We start from the raw sequence: 20,476 nt of genomic DNA, 5'->3' as shown, positions 1-20,476 counted from the left end.
GCCACCCATGACCAGCCTGGATTGGGTCCTTAAGCCCTCTGGTCCACTATAAAATGAGAAGGGCACTGCAAAGGAGAGCTCAGAGTAAGTATATTGCATCGCATCATGTCAAGAAACCACCTGAAGCCGAGCCTGAAAGGGTAGGTAGGAACTAGTAGACAGTTGTATTCACCTCACCTCATTTCACATTCACTTGTGCAGATGCAGAATTTTCAAAGCGGACCATAGGCATTCATTCCCCCTTAGCCCACGGTTGACCCAAAGGGTAGCCAGAAGAAGTAGCCACTTTGGACGCTTTAGCAGGAAAGGCACAAAAAGGGCAGTACCTCCAACCTATGATGGTGAAGACGCTTGCAGTTCATGGGGAGGTTGGGCACGCCTTTTTACCTTAGAGCAGTGGTTCTCAACCTGGGGTCGGGACCTCTCTAGGATCGAATGATGATTTGCCAGGGGTCACTGAATCCTGGACTGTTCCTGAAGCCTGCACCACTCTCCCAGCCTTTATGGGGCCGCCCAGCACGGCTGTCCCTGAAGCCTGTGGCTGCCCATCTTGGCTGATCCTGGAGCCCGCGGCCGCCCACTCAGCCTCTTTGAAGCTGCCCATTCGGTTCATTGCATGGCTGGGGGGCAGAGACTAGAGGTCAGCTGACTAGTGAGAAATGTGAAGAGGGAGGGGCTGGAGGAGACCCTGTCTCCTGATTTCGGCATAGGTGTCACTGCTACGAGACACCACAAAGTCGGAGACACAGTGAGTAACACTACCTGTGATTATAGTTGCCATTAAAAGTCCCCACTACAGTTCTCCGATCAGCAGATGGCCTTGATCAAGAGCACCTAAGTTGGCTGATCAGAATTCCCCCCCAGCACTGCCACTCATCCCAACTCCTTGCCAGCACTGCTACTCAAACCATTACCTCATACCATTCCCCCCACCAAGGAGTAAGAGAAGAAATGAAAATAGAGAATACATGGAAGGGAAAAGAGGGCGAGGAACAAAGAAAAAAGGAGAGAAAGAATAGGAGAAAGAAAAAGAAAGATGGCTAGAGAGAGGGATGGGGGAAAAAAAACAAGAAACTAAGATAGAGAGAGATGAAAGGGAAAGAAAGGAGAACAAAGAGAAAGAGTGGTACATCCCAAAATGTACCATGGGTTTTAATATTATACGAGTGGAAAGGACACTAAATGTCCGCGGGTTAGATGTGCAAATTACTTGTCTTGCCTTGCGTGCTGACAACCCATGCTACGAAAATAATTTAACTGTAAGGCCGGGTACACACGGACAAACATGTATGGTGAAAGCGGTCCGTCGGACCGTTTTCACCATACATGTCTGCCAGAGGGCTTCTGTACGATGGTTGTACACACCATCGTACAGAAGTCCGCGCGTAAACAATACGCGGGGCGTGTCCGCGGTGTCGCCGCGTCGATGACGCGGTGTCGCCGCGACAATGACGCGGCGACGTGGGCGGCCCGCCTTTAAAATGCTTCCACGCATGCGTCGAAGTCATTCGACGCATGCGAGGCACGGCGGGCGGCTGGACATGTACGGTAGGTCTGTACTGACGACCGTACATGTCCGAGCGGGCTGAATTCCAGCGGGCTGTTTTAAAACAAGTCCAGGAATATTTGTCTGCTGGGAAAAGGCCCGGCGGGCAAATGTTTGCTGGAATTCGGCCCGCTCGCGCCCACACACGACCAAACATGTCTGCTGAAACTGGCCTGCGGGCCAGTTTCAGCAGACATGTTTGCTCGTGAGTATGGGGCCTTAGGGGTCCCCACAACTTGGGAAATTTTATCAAGGGGTGACAGCGCTAGAAGGTTGAGAGCCACTGCTTTAGAGGCTAAAAGACCCTGTCCAAAAACAGCCATAGCCTACAGTAGGTATCTTGGAAGCACATCAGATGTTTGATCTCAGACCTGCGCTAGACATAGTAGGACACTGATTGGAATACAATGGACAACACAGTCATTCACATTTACTCTACATTAAGGCTGGTTTAAACCAGGCCCGTAGTACTGTGTTGGGTAGTGTTGCCCAGTGTAGGCACAATGCAAAGCCTCGCATGGCATAGGGCGTGTTCACACCAACAAACTGAATTGTTGTACATTAATGTGGGTTGGTGATGAACCAGCCTTTAATAGAACACTTCTGTTTTAATTCCATATGCAGACCAGATTTACATAAAGCAATTTCTATGTGGATTAACCTATAATTTAGCAATCCTTCTGTGAAAGGTAAACATGTTACTGTTTGCTATGGAATTCCAAGCTTTGGACATCTTCGGTCTTTCTTTGCTAATTTTTTTGTGCTAACTTTCAGACTGCCATGGATGTAAGCCTATACCAGTGATAGCGAACCTTGGCACCCCAGATGTTTTGGAACTACATTTCCCATGATGCTCAACTACACTGCAGAGTGCATGAGCATCATGGGAAATGTAGTTCCAAAACATCTGGGGTGCCGAGATTCACCATCACTGGCCTATACCATCCACCAAGGGAAACCTATTGTGGGAAACAAGGAAGGCCTGGCTTCTGACTTATTTCCATGTTCTAGTCAATGACTCAACACGTTGCTAGAGGCTCAACATGGCAGCCAGTCAACCAGCATTTACAGAAGGGGATCAACAGCTTAGGGCAATGTCTCCCCCCAATAAGACCATTTAACTGATCGGTCCAGAAAAGGTAACAGCTACACACTGAACATCATGGTGAATGAGACTAGTAAAAAGAGCCCCCACTTTGTGATCCTTTAAGCTGTGACTGGTGAGTTGAGGAAACGTCACACAAACTTGGGACATTAGCGACATTAGTATGAGGCTGAGCAGGTCTCCTATGGCTTGGTGTAAGTAGCAAGGCTCTTTTGTGCTTAATATTTAGGGGGCCAAAAGTCATTAAAGGATTCTATAGGCAAATGTATCCCCAATGCTTCTCTTCTACCTCTAGATCATGTCCCAACATTATTTTTTCCTTTCATCTTGGTCCTGCAATAAGAAACAACTTATTTTACTTCCTCACATCAATGTAGGCGCACCCCCAGAACTACATCTCCCAAGAGCCCTTTCCTAAATAGAGAGCTTATGCAGACTCTTGGGAATCAAAGCAGTTGTTTTGCTAGAAAATAAGTCAATGTATGCATATGGAGTTTGACAGAGAGGGACGGGGGATAGGTAAAGTTCTCTATTCCAGCAGGAAGGGCCTATCTGGTTGGGTTTTTAGTGCAGCAGAAGCATTGTGTTGTTGGTCCCAATAGGAAGATGGCACTTCACTGGATTTCTGGTAATTTTCTACACTTGCAGCGCCTTTAAGGAGGAAAAACATGGGAGAATATGCATGTGTTGCAAAGTTGTACTGACAGAGTTCCTCCTTTTAGCCATAAAACAGAAACATTCTCCACTTGTTGCCCAATGAGGATTGGTGGGTAGTAAATCTCCACTTTGGAGAGCTTAGAAATGCTCATTAGTAGTTATTGTGCTCATTAAATACAATGGAGCCCCAGCCTTGGAAACCCATAAAAAGCTAATAGAACTCGTGATATCTATTAACTGCATGGTTCAGTGTCTACACCACAAGAGTGAGGGAAAAGCCATGCATGGGGTGGTGGCAAGGTCGAGAAGCCGTTTACTCACGCCGGGCTCCTCCTGACCTCTTCACCCGTCCTGGAAAAAGAAATTGTAAAACATTCCCAAAATGAGAGGTAGCCCTCATTACACAATTCTTCAAACAGGCACCTAAAATGCCACCAACTTCCATTCTATAAACAACATGGCTGCCAGATGAATAAACTTGGCTCAATGCACCCATTGGCTGGCACATCATTCTTTGAATGGAAATTTGCTCTAGCACCAAAAAGGCTGCCACCACTGTGAATAATTGTCAAATCAACGGGCAGAATGTCAGAAACCACTGTGAATGATTGCCACCCCAACACAAAGAATGGCTGCCACCATTATAAATGAGTGTCACCTCAACATATAGAATGGCTGCCACCACTATGAATAAGTGTCAATCCTCGAAGTCGATCTTTTTTTTCTTTTTCTTTTTTTTTTTGTGATTTTTTTTTTCTTTTTGGGCAAATGGGCCTATCTTGAGGAAGGGGCCTGGAGATGCAGCTCCATCAGCCCCTATGTTAATCCGGCCCTGAAAGTAGCCCGGAGAGGAGCAAAGGGGAATATTATAGAGTGTCACTTGGGTCTGCTGACATCACTTCAAGGATGGAAGCACCCAGCAGGAGTCTCAGGGCTTTTGTATGTCCACACGAGAGGGGGGGGGGGGTATACAGGTAGATAACATACATTACATATACATATAATCTTATAGGAAGATTTTTGTTGAAATAAAGGATCTGGTGACAGGGTCTGTTTAAGGTGAAATGTTTTTACATTTTTGACTATTAAAAGGAAAAGCCTCTCCTGTGCCCCTCTCTGAATAGGTTTAATCGGGCCTGGTTTTCCTAACCTATAAACGTCACTGACTCTCATTCAGGGGTGGATCCAGGGGGGGGCAACCCGGCAATTGCCACCCCAAGAAATTAGTTTTAGTTGCGGAATTCGCGGGCGCCAGGGTGTCTGAGCAGGCGGCTCCGATAAATTAGTTTTAGTTGCAGAATTCATGGGCGACGAAGAGTCTGAGCGGGCGGCTCCGCAGTGAGTGAGAGTCAGAGAGTGGGTGGACAACTGGTTGGCTCTGTGCTCTGTGGGTGTGTGGGCAGCTGGCCAATCACAAAGCATGGGGGAGCAGAGAGATGACATCATCTCTCCCGCTTTGCATCCCTGCAGTAAGTTTCGCCCTCAATGTGCAGGCAGCAAAGAGATTACATCATCTCTCTGCTGCCTGACTCTGACAAGCAAAACACCCCCTTAGCAAGTGACAATCCTCAACATGTGGCAGGTGATGTGAAAGTGACAATCTGCAACTTGTGGCAGGTGTCGTGGCAAGTGACAATCCACAACATGTGGCAAATGACAATCCGCAACATGTGGCAGGTGACGTGGCAAGTGACAATCCGCAACATGTGGCAGGTGTCGTGGCAAGTGACATTCTGCATCTTGTGGCAAGTGACAATCCGCAACAGGTGGCAGGTGACGTGGCAAGTTACAATCCGCAACATGTGGCAGGTGACGTGGCAAGTGACAATCCGCAACATGTGGCAGGTGACGTGGCAAGTGACAATCTGCATCTGGTGGCAGGCAAGTGACATTCCGCAACTTGTGGCAAGTGATGTGGCAAGTGACAATCTGCAACGTGTGGCAGGTGACGTGGCAAGTGACAATCCGCAACATGTGGCAGGTGACGTGGCAAGTGACAATCTGCATCTGGTGGCAGGCAAGTGACATTCCGCAACTTGTGGCAAGTGATGTGGCAAGTGACAATCTGCAACGTGTGGCAGGTGACGTGGCAAGTGACAATCCGCAACATGTGGCAGGTGACGTGGCAAGTGACAATCTGCATCTGGTGGCAGGCAAGTGACATTCCGCAACTTGTGGCAAGTGACAATCTGCAACGTGTGGCAGGTGACGTGGCAAGGGACAAGCTGCATCTGGTGGCAGGCAAGTGACATTCGGCAACTTGTGGCAGGTGATGTGGCAAGTGACAATCTGCAACGTGTGGCAGGTGACGTGGCAAGTGACAAGCTGCATCTGGTGGCAGGTGACGTGGCAAATGACACACTCGGGGCTCCCACTGATTCTACATTATGGTGAGTTGAACCATTTCATTTTATATTACAATGTAATAATGGAAATAATGCGCTTCAATCATCCTGACACCATAACAACCACGGTGCCGTGATCATTGAAGTAATTTCCCTGATAAATTGCCCCCCAAAAAAAAAAAAATTCTGTTAGTGCCCCTCCTGATACTAGACTCTGGATCCGCCCCTGCTCTCATTACACCATCCAAAAATACTTTACTTAGCTGGTCTAGTGTCTAAAAACAGGACCAGCTTCCCCAGCAACTTCCTCTTTTCCATTGAGACGGATGTGTGAGAAACATTGGTGTCTGATTATCATGCTCCTGCCCAGGAGGTGGTCTGCATTGTTCAGAGGAGAGAGATTGGTGGCTGGGGAAAAATCCTTGGGCAAGAGTTGGTGGGGTCCCGCTATGAGCAATGGGCGAGGGAGTTTTTATCAACCGGTTGTAATTCTTGCCCTGAGTACAATCTCACCTGTGTAGCCCTGGTTGCAGTTGCAGATGACCTGCCTTGACCGTGGTTCTTGGTGACATGATGCGGCAAAGTGGCGCCCACTGTTGGGACCTTCTGGACATGGGCATGGCCGACAATGATCACCAGATCCCAGTACAGGGTTTCCAAAGAAGCCTGGGGCACACCTGGAATATAAAGATGGATACTTAAACCTTGTTTGCACCTTTTCATGGTGGTGCACAGATCATACAACCACAGGAGGAATCGGATTATACATTCGCGGTGACCAGTGATGAAAGTCACCTATCACATCTGTCTCCCACGCTGTTGTCCCGGCAGTTCAGACAAGCTCCCGTCCTCTGATCGCACTCCTCCGAGTGGCTGTTGCATATGCACTTTCGGCAGTTTGGAAAGCCCCAGTGCCCCGGCTGGCAGCGATCACATTTGGAGCCATATGCGCCAGGCCGACAAGGGCACTGCCCATTGTATTGGTCGCAGAAGTTATGTGTGGATCCCTCCAGGTTACAGTCACAGGCTAAAAAAAGAAAAAGAAAATACCGATCAGCAGAAATCCATGTCGCTGCTAAATGCTCACCATCCTTGATTCCCAAGGCTGCTATTGGGTGCCTGCCCGAGACCCCATACCCGCTCTACAAATCAAGCGTTGAAAAAAATTAATGGGCTACACACCAACGGTGTAAAAAAAATGCTAAAAGCAGTATCATTTAATAATAGAGTACACAGCATAACATTTTGCTTGCTATCCACCTACTTCAGCAAGTCTTCATGATTAAGACCTTTTTTGACGAAACACATTGGGGCGGAGGCACAAGTTACTGGATTAAACTGCTTTGAGAATTTGTGATGTCATCAGTGTGAGACCAGTTCATTTCTTTTGACACTTAAACACTTGCCGACTGTCTAACGTAGATATATGTCGGCAGAATGGCACCGGCAGGCAAAGTAACGTACAAGTACAACAAAGTGGGGTAGAGAGAAAGGGGGGATTATAACGGTGCCAGGAAACATATATATTATAAATGGTACATATATGTATATATATATATATATATATATATATATATATATATATATATATATATGTACTATTTCTAGTTTCTATGTTTCCTGGCACCGTTATAATCCCCCCTTCGCTCCTTCGCTCTACCCCACTTTGTTAAACAAAACTGGGAGGAGGTGCCAATTACCTTGAGGACTTTTTAGCCATACCCCATTCTCTAACGTACAGGTACGTTGCTTTGAATCTGCCGCCTAGCGGGTGCACACGCTTGCCACGAGCTTTGTGATCGTGCCCACGGGGCCCGCAGACTCGATGTCTGCCGGTGTCTCGCGATCATGTCACGGAGTGGCAGAACAGGGAGATGCCTATGTAAACAAGGCATTTGCTCGTTCTGCCTAGTGACAGGACAGTGATCTACTGCTCCCTGTCATTGGGAGCGGTGATCAGTGTCGTGTCACTCATAGCCCAGCCCCCTCACAGTAAGAATCACTCCCTAGCAGGGGCGGACTGACAACTCATGGGGCCCCCGGGCAATAGAAGTTTATGGGGCCCCCGGGCTTACAGATGGCCACTACGCCAGGAGGCATTGCAGAGGTGGGACAGCTAAAATCGGAGGAATTTCACATCAAAAGCATGTCGTTTTCAGACATATCAGGGACAGATGTAAAATAAAACACAGAATTTTACACACTGTCCCTGGTTTTACTTAGCCTTGCAACCCTGATGGGGCCCTCTAGTGGCATGGGGCCCTCAGGCAGTGCCCGAGTGCCACAATGATCAGTCCGCCCCTGCTCCCTAGGACACACTTTACCCCTTCCTCGCCCCCTAGTGGTCAACCCCCTTCCTTGCCAGTGTCATTTCCACAGTAATCAGTGCATTTTTATAGCACTGATCGCTGTATAAATGACAATGGTCCCAAAATAGTGTCAAAAGTCTCCGATGTGTCTGCCGCAATATCGCAGTCACGATAAAAATCGCAGATCGCCGCCATTACTAGTAAAAAAATAATAATTATAAAAATGTCATAAAACTATCCCCTATTTTGTAGACGCTATAACTTTTGCGCAAACCAATCACTATACGCTTATACGATTTTTTTTTTTTACCAAAAATATGTAGAAGAATACGTATCGGCCTAAACTGAGGAAAATAAATGTTTTTATATATATTTTTGGGGGATATTTATTATGGCAAAAAGTAAAAAATATTGCTTTTTTTCCTCAAAATTGTCGCTCTATTTTTGTTTATAGCGCAAAAAATAAAAACCGCAGAGGTGATCAAATACCACCAAAAGAAAGCTCTATTTGTGTTTGAAAAAAAGGACGTCAATTTAGTTTGAAAGCCACGTCGCACGACCGCGCAATTGTCAGTTAAAGCGTGACGCAGTGCCGAATCGCAAAAAATGGCCCAGTCATTGGGCAGCCAAGCCAATGGTTAATAAAATACTGACACGTAGCAAATCAGAAACAAGCACCCTGACCGCCTTTCCCAGCCAATAAGGAATGGCAAGTCTCAACTCACCCACACTTAAATCATTTCACACATCCCCCTCCCCCCAATTATGTATTACAGCCGTGGTTAAGTTACTTCTGCAGCCAGAAGGTCCAAATCCATGCGTCCCAGGGGCACATTGGTCACATCGCCGTCCAATGACGTTTGGTTTACACCGGCACTGTCCTCCATACGGATCGCACTCTGAACTCAGAGATCCTTGAGGGTCGCAGTTACATGCTAGAGAAAATAAAAAAAATATCATTCATTAGACCAAATGTCTTTTTTTATACAGGGTACAAACATAATAAATACAAGAATTACAAATGCAGAAATCAAAAGTTTTGGGATTTTCGATAAGGCCACTAGCAGTAGAGTGAAGTATCTCTGTTTATTCACCGCTAGAGGGCAGTATAACACCTGATACCCAAATCTTTGAAACAAAAATTGTGTTCGGCCAAACATGGTAAACTAATAGAACAAAAATGCTGGGAAGTATGTCCTGCCAAAAAACAAAAAAATACTTTTTCTACTAAACTCCCTCAAGTTAAAAAACGTAGCTTGATATAAAAACCATCGACATACGGAAAAATTTATTAGGGTTTTTCTTTTGCCATAAATTTATATTTTTGCGAAAGTGTCAAAAGACAAAAGGTAAAAAGGGAAAGGAAAGAACTAAAACAGTACAAATGTATTATATTTAATTAATTATCATCCCTTTATCAAAAGTTTCAACCAGTGATTTTCTTCAATGTAGAAGTGATTTGAGTGGCTATGCAGGTGGTGGAAGGTGGTCTAAAATACCCCAGATCGTTCCATAAAGAGGACCTGTCATGGTCCGTGTTATCACAAGGAATGTTGTTCATCCTTTGTGATAGCAATAAAGTCGATTCATTTAAAAAAAAAAAACTATCAAAAACAAATAAGAGAATTCTTTTTTTTTAAGTGCCTCTGACCTGCCCCCTCCCCCCCCCTGCGCTCACGTACAAATGTGAACACGCATGTAAGTCCCGGACGCACGTATAAACGATGATGGTATCGCCGCAAAGGTCAGATAGAGTGCAATAATTCTAGCACCGGACCTCCTGTGCCATCAGGAATTATGGGGCCCCTTACACAGCTTCAGGCATGGGCACCCTGGAGAGAACCAGGGGGGGGGGGGCTTGCCGTGAATTGAGAAGCGGGGGGGGGGGGTGCCACAAATTGGGGGGGTTTCCCTGGGGACCTCTGGGCCCCTTACAAATAAAAGAAAATAAAGAAAAAAAAATATATATATATATATATATATATATATATATATATATATATATATATATAAAATTACAAAAAAAAGGGGGCCCTTTAATAAAACCGGGGGCCCTGGGGACCTCCTGGGCTCTTTAATAAAAAAAACTTGAAAAAATAAAAATATATAAAAAAAAAGGGGGGGGGGGCTTTTGCCATCCAGCCATATTTTTAAATAAATAAAAAAAAATATATAAAACAAATATTTAATTAAAAAAATAAAAAGGGTTGTTGCCATCTGGGGCCCTGGGGACCTCTGGGCCCCTGGGGACCTATGAGCCCTTTAATAGAAAAAAGAAAAAAAAATATATATATATAAAAAAAATAAAACATTTATTTGTATAAAAGAAAAAAAAGGGAGTGTTACCATCCGAGACCCTGTGAACCTAAGGGGCCCCTGGGGATCTCTGGGCCCTTTAATAAAAATAAAAGACAAAAAAAATATATATAAAAAAATAAAAAACACATTTTTATAAAAAAAATAATTTATATAATTTTTTTTTATAAAAATAAGGGGGGGGGATTGCCATCCGGGACCCTGGGGACCTCCAGACACCTTACAAAAAATAAATAAAACATTTAAAGAAAGGATTAAACAAAAAGGGGGGTGGCCATCCGGGCCCCTGGGGACCTCCGGGCCTCTTACAGGTGTTTACAGGTGTTTAATGTGACATGTCACTGTCGGCAGCGCCCCCCCCCCCCCCCACTTCTCAACTTTAATGTGACATGTCATTTTGCTTAGGGCCCCAGGGAGGTCAGGATCGGCACTGGCAGTAGGGAACCAGGAAGTGAAGCGATTCCCTTACTGAAGATGGCGGTGGCAGCACCCGAGAGCCGACGGACAGATTGGCTTTGGCTGCCGACATTGCGGGCGCCCAGGACAGGTAAGTGTCCATTTATTAAAAGTCAGCAGCTGCAGTATTTGTAGCTGTTGACTTTTAATAATTTTTTTTTCGGCTTTAAATACTTTAAATGCACAATGTGATACAATCATAGAACAAAAGGTCAACAGTAATGTCAGTGTTCTCACACTGCACAGAATGTATCAATCAAGAATCCTAATTTCTTTTTAAGATTCTCGATTGATACATTCTGTCCATTGTGAGAACACTGACATTACTGCTGACCTTTCGTTCCAAGATTGTATCACATTGTGCATTCAAACAGATTCTCAAACAATGATCTACTAAATTAGATAATTGATTCCAGATTGTTTGATTTTCTAATTGATTGAAAATTAGCTATATGTGTTACCATGTATGTGGTCATTTATAGGCACAAGATTTTGAAGAAGGGCCTGATGTGTATTAGCCTGAAACTGTTATCTTTCTGATGTATTTTTTGATAAATTTGGATAAAAAAATAGTTCTATATTTCAGCCCTTTGGAGGGCTTGATTGATTTTGCACATACTGCTGTGACCGACGTGCACCTCACCCCCTGAACTTTTTAATATATATATATATATATATATATATATATATATATATATATATATATATATATATATATATATATATATATATATATATATATATATATATATTATTGCTGTCAAGCGATTAAAATTTCTAATCGCATTAATGTCATAAAGAGAAAATATGATACTGCGCTAAACGAAACAAACAAAACTTAAAACTAAACGAGCTGCAACAAAAATTGTGATATACACACAATGACCAATCAAAACAAAACGAATAAGTTGCGCTAAACATATGTGAATGTGAAAAATAAATGAAAAAATTTTAAGTGTCCATAAGTGTCCAATGAACAATAAAAATATATTGAAAGTTCAGGTTATTGTTGAGTGAAGTTTTAACCGTGATTAGCAAACAGAACTCCTCCACCAGTGAAAGGATAAAAAAGCTATGCGCTTACCAGAAGGGCAAGCATTTAGGGCTTGCAGCTGGAATACCCCCAGCAAGGGTCTTAGTGGAAACTGCTGCTGATGATCCAAATAATATTCCTCAAATGATGTAGATGGATATGGAATCCGAAAAACATGAAAGAGATATATATACAGCATATAGTGATGTACCGCAGATAACACAGGATAATGAGCACACCAGGAAAAGCCACCACCAAATAGGGTCACCAAATAAGGGGGACTCTTACCAGATATGCTAAATAGAGTGCTTGTGGCCAAACCCAGCCAGGGCCTTTAGGTAATCTCCAAACACGCCAGCCAAAGCACACGGCTTTCTCAGACACCCATAATGGAATATGTCGCCATAAAGAAAGATGAAATCCACATAGTAAAGTATCGCAGAGATAGGTTTAATAAAAAATAGATGCACTTACATAAAAAGAAATAATGTCAGCGTTAAAAATTGCGAGCCGGCCGGCTTCTACGAGCGCCCGTCCTTCGGGACCTAGACGCAGCACGTCAGAGCGTCTCCTCCTCCCGACGTACGTTTCGTCAGTATGTGACGTCGTCTGGGGAACGGGCGACGCAATGACGTGTCGCGTTTAAATACATAATAATAAGAACCAAGCCTCGATGTGGATGCAGTCCCGACCATCACGTGACGAGAATTACCCAATCATAGGACCGCAAACTAAAGCAAGGCGAATGCTGCGATAGACACCGCTGAATAATCAATGCAGTACCACAGCAGCACTTAAAATAATGACAAGGGTATTATGAACATTAAAATAATGTGCATTCTCGAGTCAAGCCAACCACTAAGGCTCAAGAATACCTATACAAGCTCCTAAAAAATATAAGCTCTAAAAAAATCAGTAAATTACGACTGTTATATTAGGACTCTAACAAGAGTCGTTTGCAAAAATAATTAATAATTGCAATGGTGTATAAATATAAGATTAAAAGATGGCCTTACTATTAAATATCCTAATTCTTATAAGGCATCCTCCATAAAGCCAAAATGACCCCATGAAGGGTATGTATTGCCATGAAACAAAATTAATAAATAGGGAGAAGAAGGGATGGCAAGGAGGATAGGGAGAGAGGGGGAAAGTAAGGAAGGGGGGAGGGGAAAGGGAAGGGAAGGGAGGAAAGGGGGGAGGGGAAATAAGAAAAGGGAAGAAAGGGAGAAAAAATTGTCAAAATATCATCAAAAAGAATGTATGTATATGACAATGAGGCTCGCCCCATTAGAGGCCCACAATCATACAGCCTGTGTTGGGCTTGACTGAAGTTGGCACACAACAAACAAAAATAATAAAAAACATTTGAAAATAAATATATATATATAATAATATGTTAAAATATTAATCAAGCATTATTGATGAATGCATTAACATCTACTTCCACATTTAATCCATGTGGGGTATAACATTTGACCTTATGTATCCACCCCATTTCGAGTCTGGAAATACTCCTAACCAAAGATCCCCCTCGCCAATGTGGGGTATACTTGTCAATGCCTAAAAAGACTGTTTTAGAAGGGTCTTTGCTATGCGACAATAAATAGTGTTTAGACACTGAATGGTTGGTAAAACCATTTAAGATGTTTGTAATATGCTCATTGAGCCTGACCGAAAGGGGTCTTTTGGTCCTGCCAATGTATTGCAGCCCACATGGGCATTGGAGTAAGTAAACCACTCCTACAGTGGAACAAGTTATGAATGGTTTGATCTTATGCTCCTCTGAGGTGGATGTAGAAGTAAAAACATGAGTACGTCTCTGTGTGCACCCATTAAGGGAGCACACCCGACAATTCCTGCATTGGTAAAATCCCGTGTAGGAATCCAAAAACGTCATCCTTGGAGGAGGTGGTTCTATAACATTGGGGGCCAGCCTGTGTCTTAAAGCTGAAACACCTCTGAAGATGACTTGTGGAACAGAGGGTAAAGCAGGACCGAGTATGGAATCATTTAATAAAATGTGCCAATGTTTTCTGACTAATTTTTTTATATTTTGATGTTGGGTGGAAAAAGTAGTCAAAAATGGAACCATGGATAGGTTTTTTACTTTCGGAGGTTTTGTGATAAGAAGGGTTTCTCTATCAATTTTCTTAACCTCCTCTAGAGTAGCCAAAAGGGGGCCCAATGAGTAACCTTTTTCTAAAAATCTTTCAGTCAAAAGTCCACTCTGATTGAGGAACTCCTGTTGGTTGGTACAATTACGCCTAATTCGTAGATATTGACTCTTGGGCACGGACTGTAACCAGGACTTATGATGACAACTGTCAACTGGAATATATGAATTACGGTCCGTTTTTTTAAAATGGGTTGATGTTACAAAATGATTATCTATGATGGAAATCTTCAAATCCAGAAAACTGATGCTGGATTGGCTGGCCTCAAAGTCCAAATGAATACCCCTAGAGTTCTTATTTAGGAGCTCCATGAAGGCCTGTAGGTCCTCATAGGTTCCCTCCCATAGGAGGAGGATGTCGTCAATGTACCTTTTCCACAACTTTAGCTGTGGTGTCTGGCTAACATAGACGACATCCTCCTCCCATAATGCCATGAAGAGGTTGGCCAAACTGGGGGCAAACTTAGCCCCCATCGCCACACCTCTATCCTGGCGATAAAACTGGTGTTGAAACCAGAAATAATTACGAGAGGCTGCGAAATGGAGCAAGTCCAAAATAAAACAAATTTGTTCATCAAATAAACCCGAATCGCACCTGAGGTAATACTCTACTGCGAATAAACCTAGGTCATGCGGAATGATAGTATATAATGATGTAACGTCCGCAGTTACGAGCCAAACATTGGGAGATGGTTTAAGACTGGACAAAATGTTGATGGTATGCCTTGAATCTTTAAGGAGAGATGGCATCGCTGCCACTAAAGGCTGAAGAAAAAAGTCTATGTACCTGCCCACCCGGGAAGTGAGGGAATCTATCCCACTCACTATGGGGCGTCCCGGGGGGCAGGTTTGACTTTTATGAATCTTGGGGAGATAATATATTATTGGCGTTCTAGGGGCCAGAGGAACCAAGTAGGCTCTCTCCTTTTTAGTGATGATACCTTCCCTGAAACCATTTTTAACAATACGATCAAGTTGTTCCAAATAATTGTTTTTAGGATCAGATTTCAAGGGGGTATAAGTATCACGGTCCTCCAAAATTCTGTTCATTTCCAATAAATAATCTGAACGGTTAAGGACAACAATACCGCCGCCTTTGTCGGCAGGCCGAATAACGATATCTTTGTTCTCACATAGAGAATTAAGGCCAGCCAAAAGGTCCTGGTCAACTCTACTGGATTTGACTGGAAGTGATTCTAAATCTTTAAGAAGAGCATCCCTAAATACCCTAATGGCAGGAGCCATAGTGGTAGAAGGGTTATATAAGGATGCATTAGATAGATCAGTATGCACAAAACCTCCCACTTGATTTTGGGTATTGGAAATGGGATTGGAAATCATGTACCTCTTGATATGCACTTTGCGTATGAACTTGTGTATATCAATGTAGGTCTCAAATTTATTTAATTTACGGGGTAAGGCATATTTAAGGCCTTTATCTAGGATAAGCCTTTCAGACTGATTTAAGGCAATGGTACTCAAATTATAAATTCCTGTTCCTGCTAAAACTTTTGCCTTTTTGACTCGTACCCTTCGCCCTCCTCTGACTCCTCTCCTGGGTCGCCTGCACGTTTCACGCCCTGACTGGGCCTGTGAAAACCCCACTGTTGTGGGGTAGGGCCAGAGGAGCCCGTACTGTTTAGAGGGTAAGCTATGTTTGTGAACATAGCTTACCCTCTAAACAGTACGGGCTCCTCTGGCCCTACCCCACAACAGTGGGGTTTTCACAGGCCCAGTCAGGGCGTGAAACGTGCAGGCGACCCAGGAGAGGAGTCAGAGGAGGGCGAAGGGTACGAGTCAAAAAGGCAAAAGTTTTAGCAGGAACAGGAATTTATAATTTGAGTACCATTGCCTTAAATCAGTCTGAAAGGCTTATCCTAGATAAAGGCCTTAAATATGCCTTACCCCGTAAATTAAATAAATTTGAGACCTACATTGATATACACAAGTTCATACGCAAAGTGCATATCAAGAGGTACATGATTTCCAATCCCATTTCCAATACCCAAAATCAAGTGGGAGGTTTTGTGCATACTGATCTATCTAATGCATCCTTATATAACCCTTCTACCACTATGGCTCCTGCCATTAGGGTATTTAGGGATGCTCTTCTTAAAGATTTAGAATCACTTCCAGTCAAATCCAGTAGAGTTGACCAGGACCTTTTGGCTGGCCTTAATTCTCTATGTGAGAACAAAGATATCGTTATTCGGCCTGCCGACAAAGGCGGCGGTATTGTTGTCCTTAACCGTTCAGATTATTTATTGGAAATGAACAGAATTTTGGAGGACCGTGATACTTATACCCCCTTGAAATCTGATCCTAAAAACAATTATTTGGAACAACTTGATCGTATTGTTAAAAATGGTTTCAGGGAAGGTATCATCACTAAAAAGGAGAGAGCCTACTTGGTTCCTCTGGCCCCTAGAACGCCAATAATATATTATCTCCCCAAGATTCATAAAAGTCAAACCTGCCCCCCGGGACGCCCCATAGTGAGTGGGATAGATTCCCTCACTTCCCGGGTGGGCAGGTACATAGACTTTTTTCTTCAGCCTTTAGTGGCAGCGATGCCATCTCTCCTTAAAGATTCAAGGCATACCATCAACATTTTGTCCAGTCTTAAACCATCTCCCAATGTTTGGCTCGTAACTGCGGACGTTACATCATTATATACTATCATTCCGCATGACCTAGGTTTATTCGCAGTAGAGTATTACCTCAGGCGCGATTCGGGTTTATTTGATGAACAAATTTGTTTTATTTTGGACTTGCTCCATTTCGCAGCCTCTCGTAATTATTTCTGGTTTCAACACCAGTTTTATCGCCAGGATAGAGGTGTGGCGATGGGGGCCAAGTTTGCCCCCAGTTTGGCCAACCTCTTCATGGCATTATGGGAGGAGGATGTCGTCTATGTTAGCCAGACACCACAGCTAAAGTTGTGGAAAAGGTACATTGACGACATCCTCCTCCTATGGGAGGGAACCTATGAGGACCTACAGGCCTTCATGGAGCTCCTAAATAAGAACTCTAGGGGTATTCATTTGGACTTTGAGGCCAGCCAATCCAGCATCAGTTTTCTGGATTTGAAGATTTCCATCATAGATAATCATTTTGTAACATCAACCCATTTTAAAAAAACGGACCGTAATTCATATATTCCAGTTGACAGTTGTCATCATAAGTCCTGGTTACAGTCCGTGCCCAAGAGTCAATATCTACGAATTAGGCGTAATTGTACCAACCAACAGGAGTTCCTCAATCAGAGTGGACTTTTGACTGAAAGATTTTTAGAAAAAGGTTACTCATTGGGCCCCCTTTTGGCTACTCTAGAGGAGGTTAAGAAAATTGATAGAGAAACCCTTCTTATCACAAAACCTCCGAAAGTAAAAAACCTATCCATGGTTCCATTTTTGACTACTTTTTCCACCCAACATCAAAATATAAAAAAATTAGTCAGAAAACATTGGCACATTTTATTAAATGATTCCATACTCGGTCCTGCTTTACCCTCTGTTCCACAAGTCATCTTCAGAGGTGTTTCAGCTTTAAGACACAGGCTGGCCCCCAATGTTATAGAACCACCTCCTCCAAGGATGACGTTTTTGGATTCCTACACGGGATTTTACCAATGCAGGAATTGTCGGGTGTGCTCCCTTAATGGGTGCACACAGAGACGTACTCATGTTTTTACTTCTACATCCACCTCAGAGGAGCATAAGATCAAACCATTCATAACTTGTTCCACTGTAGGAGTGGTTTACTTACTCCAATGCCCATGTGGGCTGCAATACATTGGCAGGACCAAAAGACCCCTTTCGGTCAGGCTCAATGAGCATATTACAAACATCTTAAATGGTTTTACCAACCATTCAGTGTCTAAACACTATTTATTGTCGCATAGCAAAGACCCTTCTAAAACAGTCTTTTTAGGCATTGACAAGTATACCCCACATTGGCGAGGGGGATCTTTGGTTAGGAGTATTTCCAGACTCGAAATGGGGTGGATACATAAGGTCAAATGTTATACCCCACATGGATTAAATGTGGAAGTAGATGTTAATGCATTCATCAATAATGCTTGATTAATATTTTAACATATTATTATATATATATATTTATTTTCAAATGTTTTTTATTATTTTTGTTTGTTGTGTGCCAACTTCAGTCAAGCCCAACACAGGCTGTATGATTGTGGGCCTCTAATGGGGCGAGCCTCATTGTCATATACATACATTCTTTTTGATGATATTTTGACAATTTTTTCTCCCTTTCTTCCCTTTTCTTATTTCCCCTCCCCCCTTTCCTCCCTTCCCTTCCCTTTCCCCTCCCCCCTTCCTTACTTTCCCCCTCTCTCCCTATCCTCCTTGCCATCCCTTCTTCTCCCTATTTATTAATTTTGTTTCATGGCAATACATACCCTTCATGGGGTCATTTTGGCTTTATGGAGGATGCCTTATAAGAATTAGGATATTTAATAGTAAGGCCATCTTTTAATCTTATATTTATACACCATTGCAATTATTAATTATTTTTGCAAACGACTCTTGTTAGAGTCCTAATATAACAGTCGTAATTTACTGATTTTTTTAGAGCTTATATTTTTTAGGAGCTTGTATAGGTATTCTTGAGCCTTAGTGGTTGGCTTGACTCGAGAATGCACATTATTTTAATGTTCATAATACCCTTGTCATTATTTTAAGTGCTGCTGTGGTACTGCATTGATTATTCAGCGGTGTCTATCGCAGCATTCGCCTTGCTTTAGTTTGCGGTCCTATGATTGGGTAATTCTCGTCACGTGATGGTCGGGACTGCATCCACATCGAGGCTTGGTTCTTATTATTATGTATTTAAACGCGACACGTCATTGCGTCGCCCGTTCCCCAGACGACGTCACATACTGACGAAACGTACGTCGGGAGGAGGAGACGCTCTGACGTGCTGCGTCTAGGTCCCGAAGGACGGGCGCTCGTAGAAGCCGGCCGGCTCGCAATTTTTAACGCTGACATTATTTCTTTTTATGTAAGTGCATCTATTTTTTATTAAACCTATCTCTGCGATACTTTACTATGTGGATTTCATCTTTCTTTATGGCGACATATTCCATTATGGGTGTCTGAGAAAGCCGTGTGCTTTGGCTGGCGTGTTTGGAGATTACCTAAAGGCCCTGGCTGGGTTTGGCCACAAGCACTCTATTTAGCATATCTGGTAAGAGTCCCCCTTATTTGGTGACCCTATTTGGTGGTGGCTTTTCCTGGTGTGCTCATTATCCTGTGTTATCTGCGGTACATCACTATATGCTGTATATATATCTCTTTCATGTTTTTCGGATTCCATATCCATCTACATCATTTGAGGAATATTATTTGGATCATCAGCAGCAGTTTCCACTAAGACCCTTGCTGGGGGTATTCCAGCTGCAAGCCCTAAATGCTTGCCCTTCTGGTAAGCGCATAGCTTTTTTATCCTTTCACTGGTGGAGGAGTTCTGTTTGCTAATCACGGTTAAAACTTCACTCAACAATAACCTGAACTTTCAATATATTTTTATTGTTCATTGGACACTTATGGACACTTAAAATTTTTTCATTTATTTTTCACATTCACATATGTTTAGCGCAACTTATTCGTTTTGTTTTGCATTAATGTCATAGTTAACTCACAATTAATCGCGCGATTAAGGAGGTTCACCCTTTAAAAAATTTTTTTTGTGTTTTCTTATTTTTTTTTTTTTTTTTATAATATTAAATTGTGTTTTTTTATTTTTTTACATTTTGATCACTTTTATTGCTGTCACAAGGAATGTAAACATCCCTTGTGACAGCAATAGGTGGTGACAGGTACTCTTTATGGAGGGATCGGGGTCTAAAAGACCTCCGAGCCCTCCTTTGCACTTCAAAGTATTCAGATCGCCGAAAACGGCGATTCTGAATACTGTGTACTTTTTTAAATCCGGCGCCATTGGCAGCCGAGAAACCCGGAAGTGACGCCATGACGCCGCTTCCGTGGTTTCAATGCGGAGACTGAATCAAAGCCGTTTACGGCTTAGTGTCAGTCTCCGCCTGAACACAGAACGCAGCGGATGGAGGATCGGGTCTCCCGGTGGGATGGGAGGCCCGGTCAGAGCGGCGAAAGGCGGCGGGAGGGGGGGGGATGTCCCCTCCCGCTCCTCCGGCATAACAACGAGCGGTTGTTATGTTTGGATAGCCGATCGCCCGCTATAAACAATGGTACCGGGATGATGCCTGCGGCTGCAGGTATCATCCCGGTATAACCCCCGAACGCCGAGGACGCATATATGCGTCCCGTCGGCGTGAAAGGGTTAAGAGGTACGCGCTGACAAAAAAAAAATGTTTTAAAGGGTGAACCTCGTTAATCGCGCGATAAAAAAATTGAGGGCGTTAAAATGGGTTTGTGTTAACGCCGTTAATAAAGCGTTTAACTGACAGCACTAATATATATATATATATATATATATATATATATATATATATATATATATATATATATATATATATATATATATATATATAT

The 20,476-nt window shown here is 43.2% G+C and overlaps 1 protein-coding gene across 1 annotated transcript in view; it reads right to left on the bottom strand.

The window, feature by feature from the left end:
- LAMB2 (laminin subunit beta 2) overlaps nucleotides 1-20,476 on the bottom strand; it is a 145,820-nt gene that overhangs the window by 24,748 nt on the left and 100,596 nt on the right. The window contains exons 19-21 of the mRNA XM_040358908.1: nucleotides 8,754-8,897; nucleotides 6,449-6,680; nucleotides 6,167-6,330 (exon numbers count right to left, since the gene is read on the bottom strand). Coding sequence (XP_040214842.1) covers nucleotides 6,167-6,330; nucleotides 6,449-6,680; nucleotides 8,754-8,897 — 540 coding nt within the window. The remainder of the gene's footprint in view (nucleotides 1-6,166; nucleotides 6,331-6,448; nucleotides 6,681-8,753; nucleotides 8,898-20,476) is intronic.

This window comes from Rana temporaria, chromosome 7, assembly GCF_905171775.1.
Source record: "Rana temporaria chromosome 7, aRanTem1.1, whole genome shotgun sequence".
Lineage (NCBI taxonomy): Eukaryota > Metazoa > Chordata > Amphibia > Anura > Ranidae > Rana > Rana temporaria.
This window is presented reverse-complemented; position numbering and strand designations above follow the sequence as displayed.